Below are 16329 nucleotides of genomic sequence, written 5' to 3'. Positions count from 1 at the left end.
AGTCGGCCCTGTGCCACACCACCCACGCCACAGGAACTGCAAGCCCCAGTGTGAACAGGACAGTGTAGACGCCACCAAGTGTCTGATGGTAGAGCAGGTCCTCCGCCTTACTCTCATCAGATGGATTACGGGCGATGGCTGCTGCTGCGGACACCTCAGTGCCATCACGCTGGCGGCGCTCCGCGAGAGCGAAGCCCAGCATACCCGCAGCAAAGTAGGAGTTGAGATGGGCGATGAGAGCCCCCATCCTAGTGTCCTGCTTGGCGTCGGCGTAGAGGGCCTGGGAGAAGCTGGAGCAGATGATGGGCAGCATGGTCTGCACAATGGCCACATCTAGCAAGCCGGACCAGATGAAGTAGCAGCAGCATAGCAGAAGAGAGAGCCTCCACAAGACGAGCTCCGGTTGGTTGATGGAGCGCCACACCACGACCGGTATGGCCATCATGAGCAGCATGGTGAGCAAGAGGAGGGTGTTCCGGTTGGCCTTCTCCTTCAGTTTTAGCACCTCCAGATCCTCGACCGTCTTCTCATCCTTCTGCTCCTCCTCCTCCTCCTCCTTCTCTTCCTCATTGTCCTCCTCCGCCTCCTTGTCCTTCTCTTCCTTCTTCTCTTCCTCCTTGTCCTCCTCGCCCATGTTGTTGCCGGTCTCGTCGCCTTCACCCTTGGTGGAGTCGCCTTCACCCTCGACCCCGGCAGAGGGGAGGTCGAGGGAGCTTCCGTCGACCCCGATCCCGGCGTATGGGACGTCGTGGGGGGCTAGGGTGCCGATGGCGGGCTCGGCGTCGGAACCGCCCCGGATCTCCCCGGCGTGGTCGCTGGAGTCGCTGTCGCAGGAAAACGTCGCCATGTGGCATGACCGGGGAATGGTAGGAGCCGCTGCTGGCTTGCGGAGGCAGGATCTGGGGAAGTAGGGACAGCGGCGGCGGGCGGATTGCGCGGCGGCGGCGGGGTTAGGGTTTCGGTGGAAATGGAAATTCCGGCCGGTTTCGAGTAGGATTCAATTATTGCCACCGGTCTTCAATATACTATGATTGGTTCACCATAAAACTGTTTGATTGATCGTCGCAAAAATGGCTCCTCGGTTCATCATGACCTTTACGACAGCAGGGACGGCGCCGGTGCCGCCAGCTTTGCGCGTCCTGCAGCTCCTCAACGACCACCGCCCGCGGGAGACGGTGGACAACATGGCCTTGGTCATCATGCACCAGACGTACCACGCCTTGCTCGAGATCCTCGGGCCCGAGGCGCCGCGCTCCGGCGACGGGCACGTCCAGGTCACCAGGCCCGTCGACCCCGCCGACTCCGCCTCGCCGCTCCTCAGCGTCAACACCAGCGCCGCGCACTGTTGCATCCGCCTGAGCGACGGCGGCGGCCTACCCGGTGGTGCCAGCGCCCCGGATTACAGCTACGCCGCCGCCGCCTCGCCGGAGCAGGAGGCCGGCAGGGCGCAGCGGTACCGCCTGCCCCGGGCGACCTTCGCCGCCTCGCCTGGCACGCTCCACCTGGCCTGCCGCCGAGTCGTCGCTGGCGCCGGCGCCGGGCGGGACCACTGGACTTGCGCAGACGTCCGGCCGGACGTCTCCAACAACAGGGGCTTGCTCGGGGTGCTGGAGACGATAAGGGCGCGCGTGGGCGCGGCGATCTGGCTTGGGGCCTCGCTGCTCCAGATGGCGAGGGGGAGGGACAGCGGATGCGAGCCGAGCCTCAAGCTCGTGGAGATCGCCGAGGTGGGCGCGGCGCTAGAGAAGATGAGGGCGGCGGTGAACCTCGACGCGGTCATGCGCAGGCGACGACGCTGCCAGCAGATTGCCCGCCCGCTCATCCAAGAAGAGGTCGCCTGCCGTCCGGAGGACGTGGTGGATCGGGCGGTCAACGACGACGCAGAGGCGCTGGCGAAGAGGCTAAGTACGGCGCTGCTCGTAGGCTAGAAGCGCCGCCGCCGTGGTCAGGAGATCGGCTGCCGGAATGCCGAGGTGCTGGCCAAGAGGCTTAGGACACTGCATGTGTGACACGTCACCTTGTTAGGAGACGCGGTTGATGCAGTCTCGCAGATGAGCCATGGATGTTCCTACGATCAGGGTGAAGGCGAACTCGGAACGGAGGATAGGAGGAAACCTTGCAAGAATTCTTTGCAGTAACACCATCGGATTATTGGCCGTCTGGATTTGAGGTGCTAGTGAACATGGGAAACTTGTTCCCGTGAGCTGCACGACTTCATTTAGTTGCCCATGCATAGAGATTAGCACGAATCACTGTTTATTAGCACAAGTAACCAAACGGGGCCATTGTTTTTCTTTTGATTTTAACCCTAGCCTAGATCGAGCCCGCGCTTCTACCCTGTAAATTGCATTGCTGGCACTAGTGATTGTCCGTTGATTTATCAGTAGTACAGTACTAGATCCAATCGCTGCACCTTACAATTATAACACGAATGTTCTTCGTAGATTTTGGATGCTTTCTGCTGTAATCTGTTGTAATACATGGCCCAGATACCTCATTGGAATTGAACACGAGAATTTTTTTTTCTTGACTTCTACTAGAATCGAACTTTTTGTTGTGATATTTCCGGTTCAAATTAAAACAGCTCCTTAACATGCGTGAAGTGAGTTTGACAGCACGCCAAATAAAAAAAACCTTCAAGGCAATGAAGGCCAGTTCGAGTCGTCACTATCATGAAAATCAAGGGGCAGCATTCTCTTGTACAATTTATTACACGATGAACAAACAGCCAGGCCATTGACGCAGGGCCGGGCGGTGTTTATTCATTCAGAATCAGAATAACAGTGGAAATATGCAGAAACTAGGATCAACAGAAACACGATGGATGAACAGTGGCCAGTGGCCAGGGCGAGGCGGCTCAGAACGGCGCCTCCGCGGACGGCGGGCGCTGCAGCTCCTTGACCCTCTTCCAGGCGTCGCGGGCGGAGACGGTGTACCACCACCTGCTGACGTTCTTGCGCGACTCGATGAGGCGCGCCGAGCGCGGGTCCGCGGCGAGGCGGTCGGCGTTGGGCAGGTGCGACAGGTCCGCGAGCGTGAACTTGCTCCCCGCCAGGTACTCCTCCTCGGCGAGGCGCTGGTCGTAGATGTCCAGCAGCTTGCCCAGGTCCTTGCGGCTCTTCTCCAAGAGCTGCAGCATCTCCTCCACCTTCTGCCGGTGCGACGGGTGCATCCCGGACCCGGCCGCGGGCGCGAGGCCGCCGCCGGCGCCGGCCCTGCCGTCGAGCGGCATGTCCGGCGGCAGGTAAGCCAGGCTGTAGACCATGTCGGCGCTGGGGATGTCGAAGCTGTGCGCCTCCGTCTGCAGCCACTGCTCGATGGAGGCCCGCTCCAGCGCGCCCGGCCCGAACAGGTCCTTGTACCCCTGCTGCTTGTACTTGTCCGCGATGTGGCGCAGGATCTTCCTCGACTCTGCCATCCATCCGTGCCACGCATTGTGATTTGTAATCTACTTAGAAACTAGCTTCATGTGCAGATGTTTTAAAACATTTCTAGTTCTTGCATTGCATCGGTTTCGTTCTTACCGACGAGGGTGACGTTGCCGTCCTCGAAGGTGAGGGCCTCGCCGTGCGGCTGCAGAATTTCGAGCTCGCTCGTCAGAAGTGAGCACAGTTCTTGCGTGTGCGTTCGAGCAGCAGATGATTGCAGAGATAAATTACCTGCAGCTTGAGGTACTGGGGCATGCGCTTGGGCCCGCGGAAGGAGTCGACGCGGATGAGCTGGAACTCGACGTCCTTCTCGAACAGGCAGGTCAGGACGCGCGCGACCTCCGCCGACGCCGGCGACCCGAACACCTTCACCGGCATCTTCCCCGGCGCCGGTGGATCGACCTGCCGCAGCCGCAGAGAGGTTTGCCAAAAGATCAAGAACGAACCTGCTGCTTGGTGCTGGTCGTAGGTCTGGAACTCTGCAAGTTCTGGTGGCTATATATACGCATCCGGGAGCGAGAAGGGGGGATCAGATTCAGAGCGCCTCAGCAGCTTGCTTCCCAGCAGGTCCATACGGGCAAAAGCGAAAGGGAGATAAAGAGGCAAAGCGCCGATTCAAAGAGGCGGCCTCAGGTTTGCCGCGATGCTGTCGTCTGCGTATCATGGCGTCCGCAAGCAAACGAGTGAAGAATTTTCTTTTCCTCATTACATACGTTAATTAATTATTAATCTGTACCAAAGAAGCAGATACTGTCAAATCAAGGCCGTGTGTTGGATGGCCCTGAAAAAATTTTCATGAAAATTTTTCAGTGCTTTGACCACTAATTAAGGTATTAAATAAAGTCTAATTACGGAACCACCTCTGCAACTATGATACTGTAGCAGTACTGTAGCTAATGAGGTCTTTGACCGTACGATTAGACGATGATTATGTGCGGTTACTATAGTATCACTGTAGCCAATTATGATGGAACTTGGCTCATTAAATTCATCTCAAAAAATTACACCCATCCGTGGAAAGGTTTCTCAAATAAACATCGTTTAGTACTTCATGCATGCATTCGTCTTTTTGTGAAAAAATTTTCATGATCTCATCCAAACACGACCCAAATTAAAACTTTTAGCTTTGAACAAAGGAAACAATTGATGAGAAACGCAGATCGAACTAAGCAGGGCTGGCACTAGCAGTCTGACACCGGCGGTGATCTAGTCGCGTGCATGGGATTTTCATTGTTGACTGCCTTTGTGATCCCAAGACCATAACTACTTGTTAAACTCTTTTCCTTTTAGGGGCCATGCCACTGCTGGCTAAACTCGACGGCACGTGCGAACCTACCCTTAACTTAGAGCCTGCCATGCATGCACGGCCATCGAGTAAACTAGAAATCCCATATGCTTGTAGCCATCGATTAGCCTGGTTCCCGCTTGAAGTTGAGGACATGTTCTTTTCCCTCGCCTTGCTACCAACTCTGCAGCATCAGACAGTTCCTCTTTATTTCGAGGTAAAGTATCAACTAATTAAGTTCTACATACGTTTTTCAAGGATATGTTTCCCTGTTCTTTCTCAAAAAGGGTACAGAATTGATGCCCTGTTCGATTGATGAACAGGAACAGACATATTTTTCTCCCTCTTAAACGTGTTCAGACACGGTCTCAAAAAAAAGGAACAGACACGTTTTGTACTGCCCTCTGTTTTTTTTCCCATTTTAGCACATTATATAACGCTTCCAAAAGAACATCAAACACGCCTTCTTGTCTCCGGGGCATCTGTATACAAATCATCCACCAATGATGACATAAATAAAACAATGTATCACCAAGTGATAAGTCCGCAACACAAGTGGCGATTTATATGAGTCTCCCCTCTGAGGAGCCAGTTATTCCAACATTATATAGCACAGATTCAAAAAATCATAACTTTTTTATATATAAGGTAGAATGGAAATAAAATTCTTACGAATTTTAAAGCTCAATAAGATCTAGAATCCAGGACTTCATCACTTTTCATTTAAAGTTGTCTTGCTGCTGAAATAGTTAATACAATATTCAGATATTTATTTATGCATCTAAATATTGTATCCACTATTTTAGTAAAGAAAAATTGATGAACTACTAAATCGTACATTCTGGAATTTATAATTTTTTCATACAAGCTCGAAATGATATCAATTTTTCATACCATGTGACCGAGGTTTCAGCCCAGGCTAAATGGGCCCTAAAGTTAGAGCACATGGGCTTCCGGTTGCTTGGATTAGGTTCTAGAAAATCTATCTTGTACCTGGGCTTACGCATCAACTAGCGGCGGAGCGCAGCCCATGGGGGTTGAAACATGAAGCACTTGGAGCCCATGTACAGGGACATACTTTTTTTTTGAAGGATTAACAGGGAGTCAGGGACATGCTACTACTACATAGCTCACTCCACACAAGCTCATCGATCCGCCTACGGGCGTCTGTAATCAGTATTCTTCTATGAATTAGTGTGGAGTTTCCCCCTAAAAAAAAAACATAGCTCACTCCACAATCCACACACGCTACACGTACGCACCCAAAGGCTCCGTTTCCATGCATCCATCGCGTGGTTATTGTAACCGACACGGCAACGTTAGCACCCACACGGGCTCACGGCACACACAACTACACAGGGCCGTGTGGGCGCTGTAGCCCCGATCACGCCTCGAACGCGCACGGGCAGTGCGCGCTCCGGCCCTGCGCCCCGACCACCTGCCTCCACGCCGGGCGCGCCGAGATGGCCGCGTACCACCGCGCCACGTTCCCCCTGGACGCCCAGCAGCGCCCTGCCCCGTTCGGCAGGTGGGACAGGTCCCGCCAGCGTGAACTCGCCGCCGGCCAGGTACGGGCTCCGGCCGAGCGCGTCGTCGTACACGTCCAGCACGAACTGCCGCCGCCTCCTCCTCCTCCTCCTCGCCTACGACGCCGTCCGGCGCGGCGGCCGGAGGTGAGGACGGCGCCCCCCGCCAGCCGCGGCGCCAACCCGAGGTGGAACGCCAGCACGCGCTCGGCGCGTCGAAGCTCTGCGCCTCCGCCTGCGGCCACTTCTCGACGGACGCGCGCCGGACGGCGTACCTACCGGCAAATGTCGTCCCTGGAATCTACGAGCACGGAGGAGAGAAGAATTGGCAGGAGCAGTGATGGTGAGGCACTAATCTCGCTAGCTGGGCATCGATAAGCGGTTGGCCGGTTCTCAGAAGTCAAAACTTCCTCCAGCCCCAGTTACCTACTGGCGAGGGTGGTGTCGCCGTGCTTGAGCATCACCTTGCCAGCCGGCTACACCACACAAGATATGTGCAGAAATGATGCGCGCGCTAGCTTCGTGAACTTGTCTTCTTCGCGATGAGTTTAAGCCTCGGCGTGCGCTGGTCTTAAGCAACGTGGTTAAACTAAGGCTATATTTGATTTTTTTTCAGTTTAAGTTATAAATCTCATCACATCGCATATTTAAATACTAATTAGGAGCACTAAATATAAATTAAGAAAGAAATAAAGAAGAGAAACTGAATCAGAATTCAGAAACGCATCGGCACCGATGGAGCCAGCCGAAGCAGGGATCGGCAGGGACGCGACGCGATGACGCATTGAAGCTGAGCTGCCCTCGGGGTTCTGCGCAGTGAGTTCGGAGTTAAGTGAGCGTGGCAGGGAGATTCCCACGCATTGAACCCGGACAAGAGGCACACAGCGCGCGAGCTGCCTGCGGCAGAGCCGCCCCGACGGGCGGCGCCGCATGCGCCCGATCAATGCCGCTGCCTTGTCTCTTTTGTCTCACCGGCCCGGCCCTCCAGCCCAGCATGGATGCGTCGGCTTCAAGACGTGTACATGCGCCATCAGCCCTTCCTACGTACAATGTGCTCCTCCAGCACACGGCCCCTACTGCTACTATACTACTCACTGGACGATGCATGTGTCATGTTTTTCACATTGCTCACTCACTGCAACTACTACCCGTAGTAGTCTCATCTGCCTCCGTATTAGTAGGGTTTACTAGTAGTAGGATTCACACATTGATACAGATGACAAATATTCTAGCAAACTCTTCTGTTAAGGAAAAACTTAACTTCCCGGCTTCCACTTCATAAAGTGATGTGTCCCAGACACTACATATATGTTTCTTGAATCGGATAAATATATATACGCCATATCCATTGAAAATGGGCTTTCAATAAATATGGTAATCGTACTCAAAATCACGAATTTCTTCTATGCTAGATAGAATAAAGGAGAGTTTGATTGAATGTTCAGCAATATTTTGCACTTGAATAAAAGGCGGACTGATATCATGTGTTAAAAGATGACAGGTTCATGTCAAGAAAAATGATGAGTTTCTTTCACTTGCTACCAAAAGAGGACAGGTTCATGTATGTGAAGAAGAAAACTAGTTCATTCACTACGGGAGACAGGGGGTTTGCCGAGTGCCTGTTGCACACGGCAAAGCCCAATAAACGGCAAAGGGCTCACGGCATACAAATGTCGGCAAAGAGCTCCTTTGCCGTGTGCCTTTTATCAGGTACACGACAAAGGATTTGCCGTGTGTTTAAGTGGCACTCGGCAAACAATTTCGGAATAAAAAAAACACCACATCCGCCGCCGCCGGCCGAGCTCGCCCAGCACTGCCGGCCGAGCCCACCCACCACCACCGCACTGCCGCCGCGATCACCACCGGCCGTCGCCGCTGCCCCGCACCGCCGCCACCACCACCGGCCGAGCCACCCCTCTAGACCGCTACCCCCGCCGGATCTGGAGGGGAGGACCTGGGAGGCCGCTGTGCCGCCGATGGCCTAGCAAGAGAGGAATAGAGGGGGGGGGGAGCTCGAGGGACTCACAGATCTGGTGCTCCGAGGACGCGCCATGGCCGCCGCACCGTGAATCTATTCACGCTTATGTCACCGCCGCGCCATGGCCGCCCTCCACCGCACCTAGCCCCCCACTAGAGTCGCCGCCGCACCTCGCCCCGCGCGCCGCCGCTCCTCACAAGCAGAGGAGGGGCAAGCGGAGGGGGGAGGGGAGGGGCAACAGCGGGAGGGGTGGGGAGAGAGCGGGGCGCCGCCTGTGCCGTGCCGGAGGGAGGGAGGAGCGCCGCATCGGCCGCGCCGGAGGGGGGGAGCAGCGCCGCTTTTGCCGCGCTGGAGGGAGGGAGGGACGCGCGGCCGGCGGGGATGGAGGGGAGGGAGGGGTGGCGGCCGGCGCGTGAGGTAGGGTTTTGTGGTGATTGAGGGGGGGGGGTGTGTTGGGCCGAGCCGGGATGTTTGTTGGGCCGGATAAGTTTGCCGTGTGCCCCACATTAAACACACGGCAAATGTTTTTTTTTTTTGCTTTTTCTCCATATTTGAAAATACACTATTTGCATATATATTTTTTCAATATACTTTAAATGTTTTTTGAAATCACTAAAATTTCACATGAACCAATCTAAAATTAATAAAAAGTTTTGATGTCAAACAATAGTTTGATCGTCACTTTGACTTGAAATCTGAAACAGTCCTTCTTTTAACTCTATGAAACTTCTTTGGAGATTCTTCGTTCTGTAAGCAGCGTATGTGATAACTTGTGCGAAACATTCTTATTTTTTTCCACAACATCTACATACGATATCTTGATGTCATGACAAATTTCATGGTTTTCAGACTTCGTTTGTTTTTTTATATAATTTAACTACAATTTGGCGACTCGTTGGTGCTCATGTTTCGTGTTAGAGATGTTGGAAATTCCTTTTCATTTTATGTACACGGCCTCAAAATGGACTCAACAACAAGAATACCATTTTTCCTTTTAAATTCTAGTATCTGAAGCACTTGCAATGCAAATTGGACTTATTCTAAAAAATTCATGTAAGGGAAATAAATTAACAAAATATAGCAAAAAGACCTACAAATGTACGATATTGTAACACAGAGTACTAAATATAGCATGAGGAGAGAAGAAAAAGTTTAGAAGGCAAAGAAGGAAAAAAAGAAATCAGATTTGCCGTGTGCCATATAAAGACACTCGGCAAAGCTCCGATTTTGCAGTGTGTCACAGAGAGGTCACGGCAAAATTGATCTTTGTCGTGTGCCAACAGTTAGGCACTCGGCAAAAAATCATTTTGCCGTGTGTTTTTTCGTCGCACTCGGCAAAAACTTAATTTGTCGTGTGCTTAATTTTTGCCGTGAGTTTTTTTGTCTGGCACTCGGTATATATTGTGTGCCCGTGATGTTGCTCACGGCAAAGAGCCAGACACACGACAAACTCCCACGACAAACTCCCGTAGTGATTAAAATTGTTCTGAAATAAATATTTTTATGTTATTCCAGTTAATAGCATCTTCTAACTTAACTTGATTCAGAATTCTTGACATCATGGGCTTCATGTGCCTGCCTAACAATTAATGACGGTTGATTTGGTACGGATTTTTTCTTTTGCCAAACAGACAGAGGCTCACATGCGTGCGGACACACTCACCCTATATATGAGTACGCGCACGTAATGCTACCACTATGAGCACATTTGAAAGATCGAGCCGATAGATCTTAAAAGATTGACAAAGTCAACATAGACGCCTCATTGTAGAGAGGCGCGTCGCCTACCACTAAAAAAGTAACACAAGTCAAATTGTAGAATTAATAGATCGATAAAAATACAAGCATTTGTGTTAAGTTGAGAATTTAAACCCAAGTGAATATGTTTCAATTGAGGTGCACACTCAAATTGAGGTGCACACTCAATTCGTAAATTTAGTGCGAATGTTATTTTAATATCTTGATAACCTTTTATTATTTGGCCAGCCATTTGATTCCAATTTTGTACGATCAATTGGAGGCTCCTTCTAAAGTCTCACATGAATCCACCTATAATTCTAAATAGATACTCTAAAAAATAGAGAAATCACAAAAATTCTCACAAAAATTAGAAACATCCGGCAATCAATCCGACAACTCTAATCATAATAGTCATTCAATCTATTATTTTTTCTAATAAATTACCCATATCTGCCATTATAAAAATAGATTAAAGTAACCCCCTAAACATGTATCTTAATTACCCACCTATGCCATTATAAAAATAATACAAATAACCTCCAAAATTTGCATATAAATTATCCAATTATATTATTTTTAAATTTAAAGTATTCCCTAAATCTCAATCTAAATTATATAATTATAACATAATATTAAAGTGCACCAGTATAAAATTCTAAAATACTATTTCTATTATTATTAATATATTATTTATATAAAAATACTACCCATGATATGTGTCACTATGTATTCATATATGAGGAAGAGATAAAAATATCAATTCACAAAAAAATGTGTTCAATTAAATATATATCAAACACACATGGACGCGTGATGCAAAATGAAATCTATTATAAGTAGATAATGATAAATATGTATTTAGAGTATGTATTAGAATATTTAATAGACGAAAGAGGGCGTGAGATAAATAATTATAATTATTAGCTATAGGTTTTATTTTTATATTAATTCTAATTAGCCTATGCGGGATCACGGATTGATAGGTTAGTTGACAATAATTAATAAGTAAGCTCGCCACATGTGTGCTCCTAGCAATTTCTCTTGCAATAAAAAAAATCATATCCACAATCAGGAATTCAGGATCAAGATCATGTGTGGTAATAAGTATTCTCTCCGTTCCAAATTATAAGTCATTCCAAGAATCTTGGAGAGTCAAAGTTTTTCAAGTTTGACCAAATTTATATGACAATATAATAACATTTATGATACCAATTAAGTATCATTAGATTCTTTGTTAGCTATAATTTTATAGTGCTCCTATTTGATTTTCATAAATTTTTATATTTCTCTCTATAATTTTGATGACTCTCCAAGATTCTTGGAACGACTACAGGTAACTTTCGTGTTCCTTGCATTTTCATGTTGCGCGCAAATGGACTTGCTGCATCGCCTAGCAAAAAGATGGGGAATCTCATTTATGTCTTTCCACCTACATATACGCATGCACCATCATCTATGCATGAAAGAGAGTGTCAGCTTGGTAGAGATCACGAAGAGAGCGCTTTGCATTGGTATGGTTGGGACTTGGGAGAGAGGGCTCGGTGTTTCTATTAATACCGCGGCCTGTCTTGCTCATTTGGTAGCCGGGGCCCGGGAGGAGTTAAATGCCCGCACCAACACGCAGAGCATAGGGAATCAGAGAAGCCCATAAGACGGGCCTCCTCCGATCCCCCAAACCCAAACGCAATCCTACACCACCAGCCAGACAACCCTACCCAGCAACACCCTGCGGGGGACTCCTCCCTCTCCATGGTTGCACGCCATGGATGCCTTGGAGCTCAGAGATCCATGGCCAATCCTTCTTCCACATACCTCCTTGCCGTCATTCTATCTCCTGTCCTCAGCTAGCTAACCGGCCGAAGGAGAAAGAAATGGAAGTGTAGCTATGGTGTTGGCTCGGCTCACTCAGAAGCTGAAGGAGCCATGGCCCATGTGGATCTAGCTACGCACAGATTGCAGTGCTAGCTCCTGGGGTTTCTGATTGAGCCGTGCCAATATCTTAGCACCCTTTCATGTTTGCGCCGCACCTTCTCTTCCTGAATTATTCTGCCTCGATTATTACTGGGTTCTTGTATCTCTTTGAATTTTCTCTGCAATTAAGTATGCATGGATCATAGATGAAGTGCAAGCATGCACTTTCGATTTGTTTCTAAATTTTTTTGGGGTGCTGTGACTAACCAGCAGTAACCATTGACTGCGCTGCGCCTTGCATGCTGTGGCACCAGTTAGGTCATGCAGAAATCGCTCGGTAGACAAAGCAGGAGAAATAGTGCACGCGCACCGCCCCCAGCATGCATGCATGTCCAGTCCATGCAGCTCTTCAGATGCATCATGGGCGTTCTTGAACACACCCTAATTTTGAACTGTGCTATTGCTACAGGCGCTTCCATGGATGAAGTGGTATTCTTTATTTTTTTGCAGTGTGTATACTTGATTTTCCCATCTGACCAATTTCCTGATTATTTGTTGCTCGATCATCAGCCAAACTACTATATTCCATGGAATATATGACCCAGTTGAAGCAGATTGAAGGCATACGAATCGCACTTCTGGATATTTATTTTAGTAAGGAAGGACATGGACTATATGATCGAGCGTGTGTAGTAGCTTAGTGGAGTATGTATAAGTGTAACCGTAGTAGTATGTGTCCACCTCCTAAATAATGAGGGAGAAAATGTGTGGACATGTATGATCTGCTTTGTACTTTCATGTGACAGTTGCGACCATGTATTTCCTAGTTCTCTCATGTAATGCCTGTAGTAATCGTGCCCCAGACAGAGAATTCAGCAAGAAATGAGTTGGTTCACTTGATAGTATATCTCCAAATGCAGTTCTTGTCTCCAATAATGTCTAATTTTTCTCTACCAGCAGCATTCGTCTAACCTTATTGTACTCCTTTCATCTCATGAGAAGACTAAACTTATTTTACACTGAAGTTCTTGTGTACCCTGTATCCCAATGCAAAGTAGTTGATCATTCCTGCAGATATATCATCACTCTGTTCTCTGGCTGCTTCTCCAGCCAATCAGCGGTATTTTTTTCTCACACCAAACCAACACCAGCCACCAACCATGTCCAGCAGTAATTTGTGGGGGTGTTCTATGGAATTGAAAACTATGGGCTTTAGCATCTAACCAAAGATTGAAAATCAAGCGAGTTCTGAGATCGATGTTCAGATGACTTGATATGATCTATGTGACACTACAGCTTTTACCCGCAAAAAAAAAATATGTGACACTACAGCTAGTGTACACGGCCCGTTTGGTTTTGTAGCGCGCTAGTGAATAGTAACACTTTGACCGCTTATTATAGTGTCAAACAAAGTCAGTTTACAAAACTAACTCCAGAACCCCGCGCTAGTGATCCTGAAGAATCTAATGAGGCCATTGACCGCGCGATTAGATGGTGGTTACTGTAGCAAATCATCGATTAATTACCGTCATTAAATTCGTCGCAAAAAATTACACCCATCCCTAAAAAAATTTTACAAATAGACTTCATTCAGTCCTTCATGCGGGAAAGATTCTCTTCTAGCGCTAGGATTCTAGCGTGCATCCAAACAAAGCCACGATTCAGGGCAGAGAAACATATTACAGGTGTGTTTAGTTCCCACAAAATTTCCAAACTTTCCATTACATCCCCTATCACATCGAAACATTAAATATAGCAAATGACCCATGCATGGAGTACTAAATGTAGTTAAATAAAAAAACTAATTGCATAGTTTTGATGTACGTTGCGAGACGAATCTTTTGAGCCTAGTTAGGTCATGGTAGGACAATATTTATCACAAACAAACGAAAAATGCTACAGTGTGCTATATTGACTGATGTGACTTTTTCTTCCACCTTTTTCCCTCGTCTAAACACAGCCTACATGTGCCCACTGCCAGCGCCTCATCTTTCTGACCCACATCTGAACACAGCCTACATGTGCCCACTGCCCGCGCCTCATCTTTCTGACCCACTTCCAGAGGTGTTCATCATGGCATTTACTGATGTACATCCCCGCCGCGCGCGTAAATTGATTCCCCGCACGGCACTGGTCGCTGTAGCTTCCAACTTCCATAACTGTTAATGCAAACGCAGACATTTATGCACACAATGATGCCTCCATGCTCTACTGCAATTCATCGCCCATTCGATCTTCTTTTAACACACATCGTCCCATTCGATCGCACTGAAGTCTGAAGATGAAAGAGAGCAATTAAAACCCACAGATTTCTCGTGGCCTTGCTGTCTGTCCAACGCTCATAAGTCATAATTCCCCTTTCGTATCTGAATTCTGAAAATCTGTTATCTCAAGCCAGCCACCGGTTCCTGAAATTTGCGACGACGGTTTCTCACGTCGACCATGCAGTTTCAGACTGAACGCGCGCGTGCGACAGTTCTGAACAAAACCAGCAGATCGAAGGCCAGGTTTGCGGAGGAGGACGGTAGTTGGGGCTTGCGAGGGAGAAGTAACTGTGGCACGAGCATGCGTAAATGAGGAGCAGAGTAGGCCCCAGGCATTGCATCGATCAGAGGAAGCCGAGGGAGAGAATATGGGAGGGGGCAGCCTTGCATTCAACACAACACGCACAAGGCACAACGCAGTAGATGGATGGACGGACAGAAGACGAATGGCATCGTCGTCAGACAAAGATTCCCCGTATTCACTCCCCGGCCCTGTCACAGCCCGTGGGCCGTTTGGGCCGGACTGAACGTGTGACACTGTAGGAAAAAGCTACTGTAGCGTCGCGGTTACTGTATCAGCTGTAGAATACTTCCCATTTTAGACTCCTATCGGAAACGGAACGAGATGCAGACCAAGTTAAATAGCCGGTCGCGAGAAGCTAGTAACTCCGGATCGATCCTTTTGCGCGAAGCGAGGACAAAAACGCAACAGAGTTAATTAGCAGGTGTGGTCTACTCAACATGTAGAGTAGATTTTAGCCGTTATCCCGGGCCGGGTCGTTACATGGGTATCAGAGCCATACTCTCGCGGTTTCACGCCACGTACGGGCAGAAGTGCGCGTACATGAGCACGTCGGCGCATGGAAACACAGATGCCAACAACATGTGGACGGACTCACATGGGCTGCTGGCAGTGAACCCACGGACGTGGCACATTGGATCGTTAGTGTGGCAGAACCGCCTAAATTATCCCGGCTCAAGTGCGTAAACCATCACCATAAAGGCAACATTAGCTTAAACGCACTTCAAACGGAACAATTTTTGGTCTGTCGGGTAACGTCCCGATACAACCACCGATTCTCGGATCGAACAAGCATACCCCGCACGAAGGCGAGTTCAGAGATATTACAATCACAATTTTACAATACAGGCGTAATAATGATTACAAACCAGTTAAAAACATTATTACAAAGCCAACTTAAATAAAACAATTGTTCAAGCTATGATTATAAGTTCAGAGTCTACACAGCGGAAGAAGAAACACGATAACTATAACACGTCGCAAAAGTATACCAAGCTAGCCCAAGCATGGTATCACTCGTCATAGTCATTGCCGGCCGAAGACGTATCCCATTCTACGGACCAGCCAGGAGGCAATGAGCAAGGATAGGTTAAGCTAGCGATCTGATCCTCAAAACTCATACCTGAAAAAGAGTTTCAACAGCAAGGCTGAGTATTCTAATACTCAGCAAGACTTAACCGACAACGGGTATAAGTAGCCCACTTTAACTAGACTATGCAAGGCTTTGTGAGGCTCTGGTTTTCCTTTTGCTGAAAAGCAATAAAGAGTATGTCCTTACTTTCAAGTTTTAGCTTTCAAATTTCTAGTAGATTAACCATTCTATGTAAGCAACTACTATCCAATCATGGTGAAATTTCTAAGCAAACATCAAGATTAATAAGAATATTGTTACTCTTATTACTCTGTGTGGCAAAGAGATCAAGCAGTCTCATTTCATCGTGAGAGGCGGACGATTCTGAATCGAAATTCAACCTTGCAAGGGTAACCTAGCACACACGTCTGGAATACCGTCGGGTCATTCCCAAACAACCGTTGACCTTTCTTTCCGGCTCGTGGATAGGGTCACTCTCCCCGACTACAGGGCTCCAAGGCCGAACCTTGTCCCTCGAAGTCGTAGTGTTGCGCAACATAAAATAAAACCTATCCCTACTGAGAGAGTGAAAGGTATATCCACTCCCCGGTCCAATCGGCTACTAGGCTTGCCGCGTACCATATTTACGGCATGTGACTAGTACTTTCAAAAACTTAACCAGCACTACCACACACCGCGACCTTAGCAAGTTCACCAACACAGACGGGGTCCCACATGAGATCATGATATCAAACACAACCCCGTCCGTCGTCCTTATATTGATAACAGAAAGTAAACAAGCAATTTCTATAAAGCTCGCGAGT

The 16329-nt window shown here is 48.5% G+C and overlaps 1 protein-coding gene and 1 long non-coding RNA gene across 2 annotated transcripts; one reads left to right on the top strand and one right to left on the bottom strand.

Annotated features, from left to right (window-relative positions):
* Positions 1-2668: 2668 nt before the first annotated feature.
* Positions 2669-3914, bottom strand: LOC120651812 (glutathione S-transferase F11-like). The gene is made up of 3 exons (XM_039929445.1): positions 3660-3914; positions 3525-3573; positions 2669-3411 (listed from the first exon to the last, which is right to left on the bottom strand). The coding sequence occupies exons 1-3, from the start codon at positions 3804-3806 to the stop codon at positions 2858-2860; spliced, it is 750 nt and encodes a 249-aa protein (XP_039785379.1). The 5' UTR covers positions 3807-3914; the 3' UTR covers positions 2669-2857.
* Positions 3915-11562: 7648 nt separating this feature from the next.
* LOC120651811 lies at positions 11563-12773 on the top strand. Its single transcript, XR_005666329.1, has 2 exons — positions 11563-12357; positions 12439-12773. It is a non-coding gene; the product is annotated as an uncharacterized LOC120651811 (long non-coding RNA).
* Positions 12774-16329: the final 3556 nt, after the last annotated feature.

This window comes from Panicum virgatum, chromosome 9K (genome assembly GCF_016808335.1).
Source record: "Panicum virgatum strain AP13 chromosome 9K, P.virgatum_v5, whole genome shotgun sequence".
NCBI classification, from domain to species: domain Eukaryota; kingdom Viridiplantae; phylum Streptophyta; class Magnoliopsida; order Poales; family Poaceae; genus Panicum; species Panicum virgatum.
Note: the sequence above shows the minus strand (reverse complement) of the source record. Positions and strands in the feature narration are given on the sequence as shown.

Bases quoted from the DNA above. Each gene is read 5' to 3' on its own strand.
- LOC120651812 (XM_039929445.1), bottom strand. From the start codon at position 3,806: ATGCCGGTGAAGGTGTTCGGGTCGCCGGCGTCGGCGGAGGTCGCGCGC. The intron at 3,574-3,659 runs GTAATTTATCTC...GAAATTCTGCAG, and splicing joins CCCAGTACCTCAAGCTGCAG to CCGCACGGCGAGGCCCTCAC. The intron at 3,412-3,524 runs GTAAGAACGAAA...GATGGATGGCAG, and splicing joins CGGCAACGTCACCCTCGTCG to AGTCGAGGAAGATCCTGCGC.